The sequence below is a fragment of the Magnolia sinica genome, chromosome 18 (assembly GCF_029962835.1).
Source record: "Magnolia sinica isolate HGM2019 chromosome 18, MsV1, whole genome shotgun sequence".
Classification (NCBI taxonomy): domain Eukaryota; kingdom Viridiplantae; phylum Streptophyta; class Magnoliopsida; order Magnoliales; family Magnoliaceae; genus Magnolia; species Magnolia sinica.
Window position 1 is genome coordinate 27,933,833 of NC_080590.1, and position 21,270 is coordinate 27,955,102.

Genomic DNA, 21,270 nt, shown 5'->3' on the forward strand with positions numbered 1-21,270 from the left:
AGAATTGAGCCCGATAAAATTTGTGTAGGCGCTGGCCTGACCCTACCAGCCCGGCCGGACTAGACTATCTTGAAACTTTCAATTTTTGTTCTTCACTGTTGCTGGTATACCAGCTAATGAATTTTGTGGATCTCATATGCGTGAAGGCCAATGTGGCACATGTTTCACAACGTTGTGACATGTCTCTAATCTAATATTAGCTCTTACAATTGGCATGATTAAAGTCCTCCAACATCACTTAAGACCAACTGAACATTCTTTTCTTCCTTTCCACACAAGGCCAAATCACAAGCTATAGTAACTTGGAAAAGATGCAAAATTCAAAAGGTTCTTTGAGAAAACTCTGACATCAATCTACCTAATGTTGGAAGATGCCAATATGGTCAATTTTTCAATAAGGACAAGTTTGAAAATTTCTACCACAACCATGCCAGAAGTGACCATGGTTTCAACACCATCATGGGTACCTTTTGCTGTTTACTCTATTCAAAAGCTATCATATAGCTAGCTACTTCTCTTTCAGTGCTTATTCAAAAACTGCAGTCAATTATCATATGATAAATGCTTATTAAAAAGAAAATGAAAATGTACCAAAATGCAAAATAATCTAGTGATAGTTTCTCTTTCCAAGTGATAAAAAAGTGAAGTGTACCAAAAATCCCAAATGATCAAGTGATGGTTTTCCTGTCCAAGTTTGTGAATAATCCTAATTCTTCAAAAAGCCTCTCAACATGCTTTCTTTCTAATCACAATAAAAAAGAAAAAAGAAAAAAGAAAAAAAAAAAAACTCTACTTCCTTTACAATCACGACTAAAAAGCCTCTCCAATTATGCTCAAAATGCCACTATATTTCCTTTCTAATCACAAGGAAAAGCGTCTACTTCCTGTACAAGTGTTCAAAAAGTCTTCATCTTGTTGTACAAAGTCCATGGAAAATGTATACTGACAGCGACTCAACTTGGATACACATATTGCCAAGTCTATATAGATAAATTTATAAACATACCATTATAATGCGCAAAAGAAATAATAACGTATAGTCAACAGTTAAGTCATGTTCTAAGATCAAAACCGTCATTCCTCTCTCTCCTTTATGCGTTCATACCCATGTACGTATGTGTGTACATGTGAAGCCTGGTTAGGCTTTGCATGTGCTTTTATTTATTTATTTATTTAATTTCTTTCTTTCTTTCTAGCATGTAGTCTATAAAAGGAAAACATAAGTGGAGAGAGGATCCATTCTTCTAGGGTATTTCTTGGTGAGAGAAATTTTGTACAATGGAAGAGTGGGACAGAGATAAGCCTTGTATTTTTGTTTTCTCCAATTTTAGTGAAAGAGAGAGCTCTGTTTTACTGCCCTGTGGATATAGGCATATTGTTGAACAATGTAAATCTTTGTGCCTCTTGTCTCCTACATTTCTCTGTGCTTTTTGAGTTTTTTGTTTGGCTATTTTATTTTGTAATTTTGCTTTGCCTGCATCGATCATGTACGGGTGTATTTCCACAATAAGAAGTGCTAATATAGAAAGATAGTCTCTAACTCACCTTTGCATGGACAGTGAGGATCTCTGATCCGGTCCACCTTCTAAATGAATGGTCTGCATTAGGGAAGAAGGCAATTAATCTCTAAAATGTTCGTGGAAGGTGGGAGCATAGTCAATAGGGTAACACACCCAAAATTCAAGCCAACCCACTCATCAAGTGGGCCACATGTTTCTCTTGAATCAGATCATTGGTCTTCTCCAGTCGTGCATTTTTCTCGTACTAGTGCTAGTAGACCTAATGAGTATATGCCTGCCTTAATTTTTCTTGGGCCTGCCAAATGGTCTAGATCTCTCCCAATTGCCACGTGCTACAAGGGTATAAATATAAAAACCACAATGCAAGGGAAAAAAAAAGGAGAGATCTGAAGGAGAGATGGATGATGGAATGGGATTATACAGTCATGGATGATGAGAGGTTTGAAGTGGGAAAAAGCTTCAGATTACACGGTCATGGAAAGGAAAAGGAAAGTAGTGGCAATAGTATAAGAGGTTGATCGGGATTTTGTGTAGTTGGGAATGGAAATCCAGGTTTTGTAAAAGTGGGGTCGCTTAGCACCCTTGAAAATCTTGGATTTTAATTCCAGGTCATGGAAAGGAAAAGGAAAGTAGTGGCAATAGCATAAGAGGATGATAAGAGGTTGTTCGGGATTCTGCGTAGTTGGGAATGGAAATCCAGGTTTTGTAATAGTGGGGTCGCTTAGCACCCTTGAAAATCTTGGATTTTAATTCCAGGGTGGTTCAAAATCCAAGATTTTCACCCCTTTTTAATTCTAAGGGTGACCTCTAGCTTGTGAAATCTAAGATTTTGATGTCATCTCTGACTGTTGTAAGGTTTCACATTAATTCATATCTTAGTATGTTTTCACTTGCATTCACACCATAATGATAAAATATTATAAAAATAAACCTTATGCAATCATTATATGGGCCACACCATATAAAAAAATTGACAGTTACCTAAACAGAAATATAGAATTTTATTGAAATTATGAAATTAGTGGGCCTATTTTAGTAGGCCACCAAAAGCTTAGAATTGATTTATTTTGGGGCCAAAGCTGTCTAGGTTCAATGCTATAGTCATCTTATGTTGCACACATATATTATGTTTAAAACATCTAGGAGCACTTAATTTGTCACATTCATTTTTTAATGGGTGAGTACACCATGAAATAATTCCAGGAATCCAAGAGTGAAAACCTAGGCTCCCAAATACAATTTCTGAAATCCAAGTTGCCAAACAGAATTGAAAATCCAGAATTTCAAATAAAGGATTATAGATTCAGGATTTCAATTCCATGTTCCCAAAATAGCCCTAAAGAAGAATCAATGCTGGAGTTGTGCCCTGGAGAACCAATGTGAACCCAATCCACTAGTGATGTGATATTGATGATCTAAACCATAGATCATCAAGACCAAAGGTCTTAGATGAATTTTTTGGTATGCTTTACTTAATACGTAGATGTATCTAAAATATACAGGAGAGTTGTGGTCACTAACCACATGAGGGTTGTGATCCATAGATCTTAATACCCTATCATAAAGCAGGTTTTAGGACAAACTTGTGATTATTGTCATCACTATGATGATAGATATGGTCATTGTTTGTGAGGGGATTAACGACGAGTCGTAACGAAACTCTCCACTGTCAAGCATGACATTGAGTCGTGTGCCTTTCCCCTACCCCATGTGTGAGTGTGAGTGTGCCATGAATACAAGATCCTAGTTTGGATTTATTGGATTCTTGCACTGGTTAACCTAGTTGTAGTCTCTAGTTTGGGGGAGGTTTTGTCTATGATTGACTTTAAGATGCATTGGAAGATTAATCATTAGACCTCAAGAGGTGTGAGGCTCAAGATTTTGATTATATATGCTTTAGCTCACTTTACGAGATCATCGAATTACTAGTAAAAGTGGGTGTAGTTGGGCGCATTTGTTACGGTTCATTGATCCCTGCATGGGCCAACAAATGATCCATCAGTTTTCTAGGAATTTATTTATTTAAGAATCAGATGATCATCAAGTGTTTTTTCCACTGGGCCATACCAACAGTTTTTGTAACGATGGTATTGGAGTTAATATCTTCTTACTTTTTAAAAGAGTGATGATTGTGATGGCCTCTCTGGTCCTACTTTTTCAAGGATCCATATGTCTTTTGTTCACGAGCTTCACATGCCCTCACGAGCTTCACATAGCGAGAGCTTTCCTATGCAACTAGGTCTGTGGTTGCGACTGAGTTACTGAAATGATGTGATGGCCACTAATCTTTTCAGTGGACATTCATCAAATGCTCATCTGCAGCAATGCTCTGTTAAATTTTGAGTACAGTGACATGATACAGTGCTGTAAGCTACATTTGGGCATGAGGATAACTGAATGAAGTGATCTGTACCATCCATTAGATCCAATCCACACTTAATGGACCCCCATGCAAAAGTCAGTGATTGGATGATCAAACACGGCCTTCTATTTACACCTGTATGTCTTCCAAGGCTGGGATGGGATGGTTACGATCGCCTAACGGAGTCTTTTTGGAACCGAATAGTCAATTGAGCTGGAACCCAAGTAACGGATGGTTTAAATTGATGATTGGACCAAATTTTATTTTTTAATTTTTTGTAAACAATCTCGACCATCCATTTTGTAGGCTATTGATTGAATGGTTAGAATCATCCAATTGGTGTGATTTTCGCTCAGTGACCTATGAATAGTGGGCTAGATGATGGCCTGTTGAGATTGATTGAACAGATCATACACGTCCAAATGAAACTTACAGGACAATATCTGCAGAAAAGGCTTGTTTGGACGGTTGGGCCCAAGTTTATAATAAGATAGGTGGGCCCTTTAATGCATGCAGGAGGTTTTTTCAAGAAGCAAATGCCCTTATGCTTTGGATTTAAATCCTTATGGATAAAAACTCGTTGAAAATTGGCATTCACCATACATACCAACAGGGCAACAGATCCTGTATGCAATGCTAATACTTGAATTAGTGCATTTTATGTTTATGATGGTTTATCTTCATTTTGCTGAATCACAAGTGTCCCATCATCATATTCTTTTATGATTTGTTTGAAGCAATTCCAGCTGTATCTGTTAATGATCCGCCCTCCTTTCAATGCTTATTTTAATTTCCAATCGCAGCTGATGGAGACTTTGACCCCAGTTGAAGAGATGTGCAGAACACCACACTGCCTTGGGAAAAAAAAAGGGTCTACGAATTGGTAGAATGGGAACTGCGGTGTTCTGAAAAAAGGGGAGAAAAAAGAAGAAGAAGAAGAAGAGGATTTGACATGGAAGTGCATTGAAAGGATTACTTTCCCTAGCAACCTAATGGGGTTAAATCAGGTAATGCAACTGCAAAGGCGGATGCTTTTGTACCTGATGCATTTTTATTAAGATTCTAATCATTCAAGCTGTGTTTGGTTCCATAAGTGAATTGAATTGCAAACATTCAGTTTAATCAATAGGCAATTTGAAAAAAAAATGTTTCCTAGCATTCATAATGATGAAGCAGCCTCCAAATTGCATATTTTGTTCCTTTCAGGTTCAAATTGGAAGTAATTGAAATTCAATTAGATATGGCAACCAAACGCACCCTTAAGATTATTAACTTAAAATTTGTATCTTGTTAGTCATGGTGCAGTCAAAGAGACACTAACCAAAACAAGAAATAAAAATTAGAAAATAAAATGACTGAGAAGGAGAATGCCAATTGATATCTGCTCAAATGCAAATAAAGAAGAAGATTCACATAATCCTGCACTTGAATTCTTTCTGGTTTGATCAATTTGAGATGAGGTTCAAAAAGAAGCATCAATGTATGTATCATGGTGGGGTGGCCTTCATGCCTTATTTTTTATAGCCTTTCTGTGATTGCATATCGATCAAGGGTGTTTGCTGGAATTGCATTAGCCCTGATGCACATCACTCATTGACATTACTTCCAATTACCACTTAATCCAGACAATTCTCCTAATCAGATTCTTGAACGCGACCCATCCAAGTCAATGGCCAAGATTGTCACTTTCTTTTGCACAAATACAAGAAGGGAAGAAAGGTTTATGATTCAAAACAAGATTGCACTGAACAAATGTTTTATATTCTATCTACAGAACATACAGAGAAATAGAACAAACAGCACGGTTTGCTCTTTTGATGCAGAGTGTCTCAATGAGGCTTTTCAACCCCTTACAATGACTCAGTAACTCAAATCAACCTGATTTCAACCTCCCTCAATCAACCCACGGAACAGACGATCTGAGATCAAACCAAGTTGATTAAAACAAAAATGTACAACCGCCACCATGAATGAAAGAATCATTCATTCTCATCAAATTGTTTCTCATACACAAATTCATCTATGCAGGCCAAAACCAGGTTCATCATCATCAAACCACTAGGTTCATCATCATCAAACCACTCTCGCCACTGTCTGCCGTAGTCAATCACACTGCTCCTTGCCATTACAAAACCGTTGTGGGAAGTCGGGTGGCTTGATTCAAGCAATCAAGAACCTCTGTCCGGCTATTCACGATCCTGTGGAAGACCTCCCTGACCTGGCGCCGAAATGGAATCAGCTCCTCTTCCATGGTCCTACATGCCTGGGCCAGATCACCTGCCTGTGTTCTAATCTGATCCATCTGATCTGCCTCCACCGGGAATTGAGTTGTATCAGTGAGTTCCATCAGGCCATTTGCGCACCTCTCCAACTCATGCAGCTCCTCCATCAATCCCACCGAGCCCTTCTTCTCCTTCTTCCTCCACTCCTCAGCAATTCTCTCCTGTAAGCTAATCAACGGCCCTGCCCAAGCTAGCTGCCTCGGCGGCAAGGGGAAATGCATATTAAGGCCGCTCCGATCCTGACAAGGGATCGCGGCGACGAGGGCCCACATGACGAACAGCAGAATCGTGCCCATCGTGTATATCGGCAATGCCAGCCCGTTAAGCTCTGCTCCGCGTGGGGCGGCGAGATTGTTCGCCATTGCTTGCATCTGCTTGGAAGCGGACCACGTCCTCGATACACTCCAAGAAAACGACCGTACATGCCTGTTGCCATGTTCTTTGATTGCAGTTGCACTGCCATTGCCTTTCCTTCCAAAGGACCAAGTCCTCTCCGCTGCTCTGTTTTGGCCGTCCTTGTCGTCAATGGTCATCGAAGCGACGAGCGCCGTCAACGCCCTCTTCGCACGCCGGAATTGCCCTTCCCCCAAAGGTCGTTGCTCGAGAGCGGAAACGGCGATCTCAGCTTGCTTCCTCCAGTGATGGATCGAGTCAATTCCATCGGTGATAGCGTTGCATACATCCAGCGCCTTCACAGCCCGATCGAGCAGTTCTGTGATTAGGCGATCGAGCGGGGGCCTGGAGATGTGGGTCGGGTTGCGACCTAGAATGAGCATGGCCTTGAATTCCTCCTCGCAGCTTAGGAAGAAGTCGAGGAGCTTCCGGAGCCATGGGAGGGAGAGAAGGCCATCCTCCCTGTCGTCCTTACTGTCTGATGAGGCAAGATCGGCGAGGCGGTCGGCGACATGTTTCTGGAATAGCTCAAAGTCCTCGAGCTCTTGTTCATGGTTGCCTTCCATCGAAACGACTTGGTTCCGACGGATGCTGAGGATCGAACGACCGAAGAAAGCCAGAGGAACTGAAGTTCCCTGGTAATCGGTCGCCGGCATCTTTGCTGTATGGATGGACGGACGGATGGATGGATGGATGGATGGATGGATAGGATGTAGCTAAGTGTATGAATTGGTTGGAAATGGGATGGTTTGCTTATTAGAGACAGAGAGAGAGAGAGAGAGAGAGAGAGGGGGTTTGAGAAGAAGAATCGTCTGGGAATTTATACATGGATGGCTTGTGTGGGAAAAGACCGTTTCTTCTCTTGGACGTTGATTTTGGATTTACAGAAATGCCCATGATTGTGGATACAATTACTTCAATGACATTGGGTTGCTTGGGGAAGGGATCTTATCACCTACAGCCTACTGGACCAGAACTTGCACCAAAATGCCTTCTTTCTGTGAAATCAGTACCCTGAAAACGATAGGCTCCACCATGATTATCATATTTCTAACCGATCACTAATTGGGCCTTTACTGTATGTTGACTCGGTCAGTTTTCCATTGATTCCAACGGTGTGGCCCACCTTATGAGTGGAACGGCTGGATTTTTGCCAGGTGGTCTTCGTGGTCTGTCCTGCCATTTTCAATGGTCATGACATGTGGACGTGATTGGTCTGATCTGGTGGGCCACCGTGTTGATGGGCTACCGGTAAAAATCCAATGATTGGCTAAGTCTGACCGTATGCAGTTATGAGTTACACTGGTTGAACGTGAACTATTGCTCTGCTTTGAGCTCTGTCTGAATGTTCCTGGCCTATGATCGGATGGCTACGGAAGTATGGTGAGCTGCATAAAATCATTCCTCCAAGATTTTGATGTAGATCCATTTCCATCCTTCCGTGGGGCCCATGATATGTTCATCTGTCTTAGACCGTTGCTTTCATTGCACCTCACCGTTGGTTGGGATATCCTGAAATCTCCCAGGCTGGAAAGATCGTAGCCCAAAAATAGACGGTGTGGATCTACAGAGCTTTTTGTTGGACAGGATTCCTGCATGGAGAATCGTACCACTGTCATTTCAAGTTGGGTAGGAGGTGGAGTGCCCACCTGCTTTCACTTTTTGAGTGGTGGGCGTAAGTGGGCCCTTCATCACCACCTTTGGTTAGATAATTATCCTGAAGATTAGATTACCGCGCTAATTTGTTGCAGAGGCAGAGGACAATCTTGTACATTTTGCCATTGTCCATATGCCTTCTGTGATGAGAAAAACTTCAATACTCTGGCAGCGTAACAGATGATACGCAGGCACTTAGTAATTACACAATTGGCGTACAAGTAGTTAAATTAAACCATAAAAATGATATTTTTAATCAGTGTAGATGTATCATGAACCAAAAATTAGTGTAGATCGTCCGTGCTGAAGGCACACTGAAATTCTGGGCCGTAGCTTCTCACTGGTTCATGTCATCGCCGGTGACACCCGCTCACAAAACTCATTTTTTTCTCTCCAACACAAAACACCTTTCAACGTTTGGAACTTCTTTAGGCCCATAATGATTTATACCCTAAAATGATATGAAAAACTGATTTATTTGCTTATTTTTGGGTTGTACCTTAAAATGATACGAAAAAAATGAATGGACGGTGTGGATAAGACCCATACATCAAAGGTGTCCACTTAACGCTCCTGCTCGTTCCCAGCACGTGTACAATCTAGTAGGTTTTATTCAATCCGCGTCCCCATTATTCAACCGATTCGATCTTTGTACCGTGACTTGCGACAGTGGACCGCACAATCTAGTAGGTTTTATTTTGGTTTATATGCAGCACGTGTACAATTGCAGCTCGAGTATTATATAACTCCTCTACTGTAAACGTTAAAGCATCTCTTTCACCAATTAAGAAAAAGCAAAAACGTTAAAAGTATCTCTTCCTTGTGGCTGAAGGCGGTTGCAACTTGCAACTTGCAAGAAAGATTTAAAAGGAAGTTACTCAATACTCTGGCAGAGTACGACACTTGATACACATGCACTTGGAACTTGTACACGTGGCATACATAATTCAAAATAAGCCGACCAAATTGTGGAACTCACTGTTGCTAAGTTACCGTCCCTAAACCATTTTGGTTCAGAAACCTTAACCGATCTGATTTACGAACACTTTTTTGTTAAAATCCGTCCACTAATCCGGTATCAGATGATCAAATAACGGTGGGTTTTTGTTTACGATATATCTGAACTGGTACCCATAATTTCAAGAGTGTAAAAAGGAATTACTGTACCGTACACAGCTTTTCACCATAGTCAAACCTCTGGGAAAGCTTTGATACTCTGGCGGACTGTGATGGTTGATGCTCAGGCACTGACAAGTTGTACACTTGTCCTAATGAAGCAAATAAAGCGTCATATAGATAAATAGGTCAAAGCCAGATCGATTGAACGACATTAGACTCTGATTTATGGAAACATGTTTGTTGATTCCAGACCATAGGCTGCTTTTCTGGCTCGTGAAATATCTAAACGGGGACCCACCATTTTTTTCCAGAGGTTTTACCAAACTGGATGGCATTATCGTAGTTTCTTGCTGAAGCATGGTCTTTTATTCAGGGAGCGAATTGTCTGAACGTGCTACGTCGGAATGGGGCCGAGTCAGCAAGAGATGGCATTTCTGCCCCGGCATGTGGGTATCTAATAACTGGGGAGGGGTTTGTTCGTTGAAAATTCAAAATAGAAATAAGCGATATGACCGGGTCCGCGCGACCCGATACCTGACGCCCCCGCACGTTCAAGGATCCGCTGAGGTCAGTTTGGGCCCACTAACGGCCGTTGCCGGCTGTCGATTGCGCCGTTAGATGACGCTTGGTTGGGTCCCATGCTTGCCTAGTCGTGTTCCCACGTGGCTGCCTTGAGAGTCCAAAGTCCAAACAGCGACGGAGAGCCACAGGAATTCTTTGGCTTTTCTTTGGACTTGCTTGGGAAGCCATACGTATGTATGCCTACACAAGCAAAGGCGGTGCCTTCTTACGAGATCTAGGCCGTTCATATGGTGGGCCTTATTCCGTATTTAAGCGGCCGAGAAGTAGGCCGCTTCGATTACAAGATGAGCCATACATGCGCGTTCGGTGTGAACTGCTGGTCTTTTTCTAAAAAAATATTTTTTCTTAACTTCCTTTAAGCATACGCGCGCGGTCAACCTGATGAACGAGCCGGATCTCACGCACGTGTATCATTTGCACGTGGGATAATAGAACTAGGATGGCGCGATTCACTGGCCAAACCATCAAACCATCCCAGTTGATAGGCGACGGTGCTGTCTTTCTACTCTTTTCTTTTCAATGAAAAATAAAAAAAAAGACGCTGGGGCGCGTTTAGAAACTGTGGCAACTCATCAAGGGACACTGGCAAACATGTATGTTAATTCAGACCGTCCAAACAGTGGGCCCTGTTGTTTTTCGATCATAGTTTGAGATGCAAGCTGATCGGATGAGTTTAGCTACCTAATTTTTGCTCATTGAACTGTCCATTTGATGGACAGAAAATGAACAGTTAGGATGATCTGATGAATACGAATTTTTATATATGACCCCATGACAATGGGGCCGACAATTTGAACAGCTTGGATTGTCGAACATTCATGTATTTTGTCATGGTAAAGTTATGGCAAACTCGCACTGTAATCTGGCCCAATAAACTACGCTTTTTTCTTCGTGTTGGCATTTAAGTGACAACCGTGTAAGCTATATGCAGATGGAATCAGGGAAAATGGCGGTAGTTCGAGAAATACCGTCAGCGGTGATCGAACGGTTGTCATCCAATGTCCACATGAGAGTTTCCTGTCAGTGAACTGCAAGCGGACGATGTGGGTCCATTGCAAGTGCTCCATACATGCTGACGTGGCACTTGATGGCCATGGAAATTCATCAGGTTGGCCCATTAATCAGGTGCCGTATGTGCGTTGATTTTGGACCACTGTTTATTATCACTTCAATTATCCATTTCTTCACGCACGTGCAATCCACCTGATGATTAAACTGGCCCAATCTGATGAACGATCAGTCTCGTATGTGTATGTTAGATCGGAAGATGTGAGGATGACAGAGCTGCAGCTGTGAACATTGTACCCAAGTAGACCCGTAAATCCAGACCATTGGTCTGTTGTATCCAATCGTGGATGGATGAATCTGGACCGTTTCTTTAATTATCTTATCAACTGGGCCATAAATTGAAAGGTTATGATTGTCGGGGGCCTTGCATAAAACCTTAGGATCTATCCTTCCAGAACAAACCTGAATAATGAGATAATAAAGCAATGCAATAAATCAAAGAACAAATCACGCCACATAAGAGATTTTTACGTGGAAAATCCTTAAAGAGGTAAAAACCACGGGACCTCGTCCAGATCAACAATCCACTATAAAGTAGAACGTTACAACCTTATTCACTCATGCAGGAGTGGATAAATAATAAGAGAAACAAATAAAACGGAGAGATCTCACTGATTACAAGGACGTAGAAGCGCTGAGATATGGTAGATTACCTTTACGAGCATAGCCTCCCTTCCATAAGCTTCCTCTCTCTCTCTCACACCTTTGATAACACTAAACCCTTTAGCAAACCCTTGCAAAGCTTTAGGAAACCCTCCTGCCTTACCTCTTGAATACCCTAGAAAACCCTAGGGACCTCCTATTTATAGTTTAAGAAACTTTCATTCGCACCATTGCGAAAGCCACCTCAAAATTTCAAATTTCGCACAAAATCAGACTCAAATCTGCGTAACCAGGACTGGTCGTGCAGGTTGCAGGACTGGTCGAGCACTGTTCACAGAGCTCGTTGGACTTTGAGTCAAGTGATCCAGGACTGGTCGAACACTGTTCACTCGACCGGTCGAGCAGGAAGCAGGACTGGTCGAGTAGCGCGGGAATTTCACTATTTGTGGCATCCGAACCGCACCTCATCTCCTCTAACTTGAGGAGGAAAACCCCATCAAATCTCTCCCTTTCTGAATCAGGAGGAATTCACCTTCTTCAAGCCAGTCAGGTTTCGACAAACCTCAAACTTATCCTTGAGCAAAGCCTTGGTTATCATGTTTGACCCATTATCGTCCTTGTGGACCTTCTCAAGCTGTAACACCTTCTGTTCCAAAAGTATCCCTGATCCAGTGATACCGAATCTCTATGTGCTTCGACTTGGAGTGCTGACTTGAATTCTTGCTCAAGTGTATAAAACTTTGACTATCGTAATAGACCATGTACTGCTCCTGCTTCAGGCTAAGTTCCTGTAGGAACTTCTTCATTCAAAGCATATCTTTACATGCCTCTTTGACTGCAATGTACTCGGCTTTTGTCGTAAACAATGCTATGACCTTCTGTAGCTTGCTCTGCCAAGAAACTGCTCCCTCTGCAAACGTGAACATGAATCCCGATGTAGACTTCTTGGAGTCTATATCGCTCGCCATATCTGCATCTGTGTAGCCCTCTAACACAGGTTTACCGTCACCATAGTATAGGCTCAATCTGAATGAGCCTCTTAGATACCACAGTATCCACTTCACCGCTTCCCAATGTTCTTTACCAGGATTGGCAAGATATCGACTAACAACACCAACCGCATATGCTATGTCTGGGCGTGTACACACTATAGCATATATCAAACTTCCTACGGCTGACGCATAGGGTATCTTCTATATCTCTTCCACCTCTGTCTTCGTCTTGGGACACTGTCTGTCGCTCAATCTGAAGTGACCATCTAGTGGAGTACTGACCGGCTTCGCTGCATTCATATTGAACCGCTTTAGGACTTTCTCAATATACCACTCTTGTGACAGCCAAAGCTTCTTGCTGCTTCTGTCATGGGTTATCTCCATTCTTAGGATTTGTTTCGCCGAGCCCAAATCTTTCATCGCAAATGACTTGTCCAACTCCTGTTTCAGCCTATCGATCTTCTTGATGTCTTTTCCCATGATGAGCATGTCATTAACGTATAATAGTAGAACTAAGAAATCATCATCTGAGAACTTGCGCGTGAACACACAGTGGTCCGACTTCGTTCTGTCATACCCATGCTTTAACATAAATGAGTCGAATTTCTTGTACCATTGCCGTGGAGCTTTTTTTAGCCCATACAAGTTCTTCCTCAGCCTACACACCATATGCTCTTTGCCCTTAACTTCGGACCCCTCTGGTTGGTACATGTAAATCTCTTCTTCCAAGTTACAATAGAGGAAGACAGTTTTAACATCTAATTGCTCTATCTCCAGATCCATGTTAGCCGCCAACCCAAGCAACACCCATATGGATGTCATCTTCACCACTGGTGAGAATATCTCCTCGAAGTCTCTACCTTTCCTCTGGCTGAACCCTTTTACCACAAGTCTGGCCTTGAATCTCGTCTATGAATTCTTCTGCTCAACCTTCTTTCTGAACACCCACTTATTGCTCAAAGCTTTCTTACACTTAAGTAATTTCACCATATCATAGGTGGTTCTTATGCAAGGATTACATCTCCTCTTGTATAGCTTTCAACCACTCCTTATGCTCGTCGGCTATGGCCTCAGAATAATCTTCTGGCTCCCCTCATCAATCAGCATAATGTACTCATGGTGCGAGTACCTCTTAGACGACTGTCTGTCCCTAGATAGCCTCCTTACCTGTGGCTTAACAGGTGGATCAAGTGGGGGCTGCTTCCCTGGTCCATCTTTTAAAGGAACTCCCTCGTCCTCTACACCTTGCTGTACTCTCCCATTATCAGGCACCACGGGATGAATAATCAGATCTATGTCCTCTAGCTCACTTGAACTAGGCTGGTTCTTCTCTAGCTTATCAATGTCTTATATACACTGATCTTCAAAGAAAACCACATCTCTGCTCCTGATGAGCTTCTTCTCGGTCGGATCCCAAAATTTGTAACCAAACTTTTCATCACCATATCCCAAGAACACACACTGCCTGATCTTTATATCGAGCTTGGACCTCTCGTCCTTTGGTACGTGAACGGATACCCTGCATCTAAACACCCTGAGATGACTGTACGATGGATCCTGTCCAGTTCACACCTTCTCAGGTACTCCATTCAATGGGGCTGATGGAGACCTGTTTATCAAATACACCGCCGTGTGCATTGCTTCTCCCCAGAACGTCTTGGACAATTTCACATGAGATAACATGCATCTGATTCTCTCTACAATGGTGCAATTCATTCGCTCAGCTACACCATTATGCTGGGGGGTCTTGGGAATCGTCTATTCATGTCGTATACCCAGGGACTTACAATACTTATAAAAGTAACTAATGTATTCACCACCATTGTCAGTGTGAATGCACTTCAATGATCTACCTGTCTTTCTCTCGACCATAGCATCAAACAATTTAAACACACCAAAGACCCCGTCCTTAGATTTCAAAATATAAACCCAAACCCTCTTAGATGCATGATCTATAAAAATAACAAAATACAATGCCCCACCCAAGGTTTTTATCCTCATAGGACCACAAACATCATAATAAACCAAATCTAATATATGCACCTTATTAACATGAGAAGTAGATTTAATAAATGAAACTCTATGCTGTTTCCCTGATAAACAATCAATACAGGTTTTTGAGAGGTATACCTGTCACGTCTGGAAGGAGTCGCTTCCTCGCTAGTACTTGAAGCTTTTTCACTCATATGACCTAGACGCTTGTATCACATGTCAATAGCTGAATCTTCCGCTGCGTTCAACCCACCCTTGCACACACTGACACTTGCCTTGTAAAGGGTGCAACACTTCTTTCCTTTAACTGCGATCAATGAACCCTTAATGAGCTTCCAGCGCCCACCAGCAAACCGACTTTCATAGTCATCATCATCCAACCTTCCCGTCGACATCAAGTTGAGGCGAATGTCTGGAATATGCCTAACATCCTTGAGAACCAATATGCAGCCCACATTGGTCTTCACACAAATATCACCGACTCTTACGATTTTCGATACGTCAGAATTTTCCATCTTCACGGTCCCATAGTCACCTGACTTGTAGCTTATGAAGAAGTCTATGCGTGGAGTCGCATGAAAAGAATCTCCTGAGTCAATCACCCAATTGGTGTCATGACTTGTAGCCGTGAGACAAACATCATGATCTACTGAAAGAATAACTACAACGTCGCCATCTGAATCTGATTCATTTTCCTTCTCCTTTCCTTTACATTTCTTGTCGTTCTTATTTTTACGACATTCATGCTTTTAGTGGCCATTCTTACCACAATTTCAGTATTCAACATCCTTCTTGATACTCGACTTGCCTCTTGATTTATCTCAGGCCTTCTCACCCTTCTTGTTCTTTCCCCTCCTCTGTTCTTGTGTCACAAGGGCTTCTTGCTGAGTAGACCCCTGAGACTTCCTCATTGTCTCCTCATTAAAGAGACAGCTAATAACCTGTTCTGTGAAAATCTTTTCGTCTGGCGCGGAGTTACTTAGAGGTACCACCAATGTCTCTCAACTGCCAGGCAATGAACTAAGTAGTAACAAAGCCTACAATTCATCATCCAGGACCATCTTCATAGAGGAGAGTTGGTTCACTATATTGCTGACCTCATTCATATGCTCGGCCATAGAACCACCATCTTTAAACTTGAGATTCACAAGTCGCCTTATCAGAAAAATCTTATTACCGGCTGTCTTCCTCTCATACAGTCCTTCCAATTTCAGCCATAAGTTAGCGGCTGATATCTCCGTAGACACATGGTGGAATACAGAAACGCCCAACCATTATCTAGTAAACCCCACCGCCTTCCGGTCCATCTTCTTCCAATTATCATCAGATATGTTCTTGAATTTTGCTGATATGCCTAAAATTGAAGAATATAAGTCCTTTTAATAAAACAAGTCCTCCATCTTAGCCTTCCATATGGTCCAATTAGAACCATTGAGGTTGATAATTCTTGATGAGCCACCTTCCATAATTCAAAACCGATCTTACCCGTTTAATGAACTTATCTCTAATACCAATTTATTGGGGGCCTTGCACAAAACCTTAGGATCTAGCATCCTAAAACAAACCTGAATTATGGGATAATAAAACTATGAAAGAAATCAAAGCAAAAACCATACCACACGAGATTTTTACGTGAAAAATCCTCAAAGAGGTAAAAACCACGGGACCTCGTCTAGATCAACAATTCACTATGAAGTAGAACGTTACAACCTTTTCACTTACGCAGGAGTGGGTAAATAATAAGAGAAACAAAGAAAATGGAGAGATCTCACTGATTACGAGGACGTGGAAGCGTCGAGATATGGTAGATTACCTCTACGAGCATAGTCTCTTTTCCACAAGCTTTCTCTCTCTCTCTCTCTCTCTCTCTCACACACCTTTGATAGCCCTAAACCCTTTAACAAATCCTTGTAAAGTTTTAGGAAACCCTCTTGCCTTACCTCTTGGATGCCCCAGAAAATTCTAGGGACTTCCTATTTATAGTTTAGGAAACTCTCTTTCGCACCCTTGTGAAAGCCGCTTCAAAATTTCGAATCCCACACAAAATCAGACTCAAATCTGCGTAATCAAGACTGGTCGTGCAGGTTGCAGGATTGGTCGAGCACTGTTCACTCGACTGGTCGAGCCGACCCTCGACTGGTCGAGTACTGTTCACAGAGCTCGCTAGACTTTAAGTTGAGTGACCCAGGATTAGTCGAGCACTGTTCACTCGACCGGTTGCAGGACTGGTCGAGCAGTGCGGAGATTCTACTATTTGTGGCATCCGAACCGCACCTCATCTCCTCTGACCTGAGGAGGAAAATCGCATCAATGATTGCCCTATGAAACAGATCTTTGGGTTCATGGTCCATCTACGGAGGGACGCAACGGATTAGTGGTCCAGATTACCTAACGCATATCCACTCCTCTCAAAGCGTCCGACAGCAGATCCTACACATCGTTTTCTTATCTTCTTATTTTGGAGCTTTACGCGTGAAATCTTGTAAACGAGATTCTCCTACATCAGCTTCCTTCCAGTACTGACAGAGCAACGGGACCCACCCATGAGATGATGGAACTTTGGTTGAATGGCTACAAAAAAGTGGGGTCCACCGCTTCAGCAAAGGGTAGCCCACTAATTACCTTTGCATGACAGCATGCATGCGAATGACATTACAATATCTACACCATATACAATAATGCAAGTAGCGTTTGGCCAAGTTTCCTGAGAATTTTGAATATATCAAGAATAAGAGAGAACGTTTTCAATGAAATTATGAATAATGTATCTGGTATCTAACACACGGTTCAGATTTGTTCATAAAAATTTAGCAAAATTTACTCTGGTAACTAATAATGCCAAGATATATGCTCTTTAGTTTTTTTTTTTTTTTAAAAGCTTGTGTGTCATATTGTTATATTGATTCCTTCTTATGAATTGTGTATACCAATTTCACCTCTATGCATCTTCTTAGATAGCTTTTGCGGTGATTCTCGGCATAGTTGGATTGAAAGAAGTTCAAATAAAAGTGGATTTAATCCATAAGATTTGGCTCAATCCTACATATATAGGGCATAATGTAATTAAGTTCCAAACACGGTTTGAAAAAATTCCTTCTAAATAAGAAGAAATTATTTTTCAAAGTGGACATTGTAAATTAGATATAACTTCTTATCCACGTTTTGATCTTTATATAGTGGGCCATATGGGGTCAACTAACCCTCCAATGGTTCGTGTCAATTTATTTTATAAGAATGTGCTTGTTTCCTATTTAAAATTATGTTTTTAGGTGAAATTTATTATTTTTAGTAAATTTTAATTCCATTGTATTTTTTATTTTTAGAGTTTAGTATTTTTGTCTTTTTAAAAAGTTGCTCCGAATCAAGTTGGGAATGCTCTGATAAAGCTAATTTAGGATTATTTTTCTAAAATATAAAAAGTACTATTTGGGATAATTTCTATTCTAATTGAATTAGAATTTCTATTAGAATTTGAGCCTTTCTTTATAAGTTATGTAACTGGTTGTGTTAGAGAGATCTTTATTAATAAAATTTTGAATTCTTTTTTAATCTTGTGGATTAAAGAATTTTCTTATGGATGATTAAAGGTTTTTAATCACCTGAAGAAGATGATGATCTTTTTCTTATGGTTTCACATCTTTTCTTACATCATGTGACAAAGTTATACTTTAGGCTCCACCGTGATGGTACTATGAATTTATTCTATATATTTGTTTACCTCGACTCATTTTAGGATGTTTTCTTAAAATAAGTAGAAGATAAGTTGAATATTTAAATGAGTCACAAAAACAAAAAGAAAAAAAAAGAAAGAATGAATTATCTACTAGTGAAATCATTTTGCACCATCTCTCTTTACATTACACGTAACTTATACCTTACTCTTTATTACTCCCCCTTCTCTCTACTACACTTCATCAATTGCATCCTCTACCAAAAACTAACATGCCAGTAAGTCAGCATCTTTCAAGTAGTTCGGGGCAGTGCTACCCAGGTACCTATTCAATTTACATGGTGCATGACATCCGAGCACTCAAAAATTGCAAACATAGGATATGGTAGCATGAGATAAACTGACTAATCTCACTGTAAATAAGTCACAATGCCAAAAACCAAAGTCTTAAACAATCCTAATTTTTTATACATGTACATTTATTAGCTAAGATAGAACCATTGGATATTTTTCTCCAACCCTCCAAATAAGGTCCACCAATATTTCGATATTAAGATAATCAAATTAGTGTAATTTTTATATAAGCCAATACTCTGGCCAATTCATTTTGAATTACTTGCATACCACGTGTGGAATGATTTCTCAACGCCAGCGTATCATCCATCACACCTTGCCTGAGTATCAAAGTTTTCCATTATTCATATAATTACACATGCAAATAACTATTATAATACAAATGCTAAGTAGGTATAGGATGCTAATTGACATATAAAATCCATGGAGATAAAACAAATTCATGGAAGTATGAGTTGTGGGAAACTTGCCAAATGTCATTTCTTCTTTAGTAGACTTTCAACACAGAAGAGGCCAAAATACACACTGTTGTCTCGTCCCGTCTCCTTATATTTTGACTGACTGTAGCAATTTTTTATATTTATTAGGGCCAAAGTATGGTAATCATTCATCACATTTTTTGGAATGGTAGAGACTATATGTGAAGCAATCCGGACCGTCCAAATCATGGTGCCATCGTGGATGAAGCATGGACGGAAAATATATCACCTAGGAGATGAGACCATCTGTTAACTTAGTCTCATTGAAATTGCATCTCAGAAGGGTTGATGTCAAATTTCTTTCTTTCTTAAATGGTGGTAAATTATCAGTTTTGTCTATCGCTTTGAAATATATACAAGTAAAGAAATGGTTGCAAGTGGTCCAAAAATCAATTTGACTCTCTTCTTTATTGGTTATAATGATGGTCATGTCTTTATGAGGTTTTGGACTGTTTCCATCACGACATTTATTCAGTTGAAATCCTAGGTTTTAGTACCCATAGGAATTCTAGTATCCCACACGTGCCATGTGGATCATGAGTGAGATCTGAGCCATTCATCAGATGGGCCCACAGTATCAAATGTCCAGGCTCAACATCAGCCCAGCCAATCATTAGCTGGCTACCAGTCCAGGTAGGTGATGAATGGACCAACCCGACATTTGGAGCAGCCCATCAATAACGTGGACCCAGCTGATGGTCTACCTGGATCTCACGTTCCATGGTCAACCACGACTTGCATTATATCTATGCTTGTTGCGGTGGCTTGTATCCAAGTCCTAATTTACTATAGGACTTCTATTGAAATTTACTACTAGAAAATTATGGCTTGGTATACATATTAATAAATATCAAACTCTTACTATTATACATGTGCAAATTAAGTTTATTCGGATAGACTAATGGTGGGCCCCATAGTTAAAATCATCCACCGTCAGATATGGTTATGATCGATTTTTGAAGGGACCCACATGGTTAAGAACATCTAAAGATGGGCCAACATGGAAATCCACCTAATCAACTGCTATATATGGTTAAGATCGATTAAAGATGGGAATCAGAAGGTTAAGATCATCTAATAAGGGCCCACAGTGAAAATACACATGATTATGATTGAATAATGGTGGGTCCCATCTCTACTATATATAACGTCATCTAGAGGCGGCATCTAGCTAACTGGCAAAGGATGGCTCGTTTGACCACTATTGTTCAATTTTACCACGTGAGAAACCCATTTTCAATGAACGTCTGTTGTGGACCCAATAAAAAAATGTATCAAGGAGTGTGTATCTGATCCAACATGGGTTGGATGTAAGTGTTGATATACAGCCCATCATAATGGTGGGCCCACTATTGTTTAGACGGTTGGGCGTTTATTATAATGACCCAGGCTCGGGCTGGTATATCAGGCACGGTTATAGACCCGAGCCTAAATTCTTACCTGTTGGTCGGGTTAGGGTCCGTCAGAGCCCGCCCGTTTAGCATTTCTTAGGTATTTTTATAATGGTAAATAGTACTATGAGGTCACCTCATGGGAACTTTCCATGGGGTCGAGCTGTGTGGGCCCCACCATGATGTGTGTTGAAAATCTACTCTATCAGTCAGATGCAACATTCCATGGTGGGTTATGGAATTGAAAATAAAGTTAATCTATGATTGAGTGGGCCACACCACAAGCAATAGTTGAGAGGGGTTACCTTCCCATTAAAACATTCACAATCATTTATTGGGCCCATCGAGATTTCTTTAAAAAAATCCATACCATCCATTGTGTGTGTCCCATTTTGATGAGGGGTCAGACCAAGTTTCAGCAACATCTAAAACTCATGTGGGCCCCACAATGTAGTTTTATATGTTTTAGGCATGTATTCACATGGTTTTAGTTGATATGACCCACCCAAGTACTGTATATAGCTGATTTTTGGCACATCCCATAACCTAAAGAGTACCCATCAAATTTACTGTATTAATTTTGGACACACATCACGGTGGGGCCCACACATCTCTATCTCATGAAAAGTTCCGTAAGGTCGAACTCCTAGTAGTACCATTTCCTTTTAATGCCGATTTGATTTTCCAAATTCAAGGCAAATACTTTTAATTGGTTAATTACTACAATTTCACCTGTTTGAAAATTAGTGGGTATTTGGCTTTGAAAAACGGTTCAAAATGATTGGCATAGATTTGTGGGCCCTATCG

The 21,270-nt window shown here is 40.9% G+C and overlaps 1 protein-coding gene across 1 annotated transcript; it reads right to left on the minus strand.

The window, feature by feature from the left end:
• Positions 1-5,944: 5,944 nt before the first annotated feature.
• Positions 5,945-7,331, minus strand: LOC131233287 (protein ROH1A). The gene has a single exon (XM_058229934.1). The coding sequence runs from the start codon at positions 7,211-7,213 to the stop codon at positions 6,008-6,010; it is 1,206 nt and encodes a 401-aa protein (XP_058085917.1). The 5' UTR covers positions 7,214-7,331; the 3' UTR covers positions 5,945-6,007.
• Between the last annotated feature and the right edge of the window lie 13,939 nt (positions 7,332-21,270).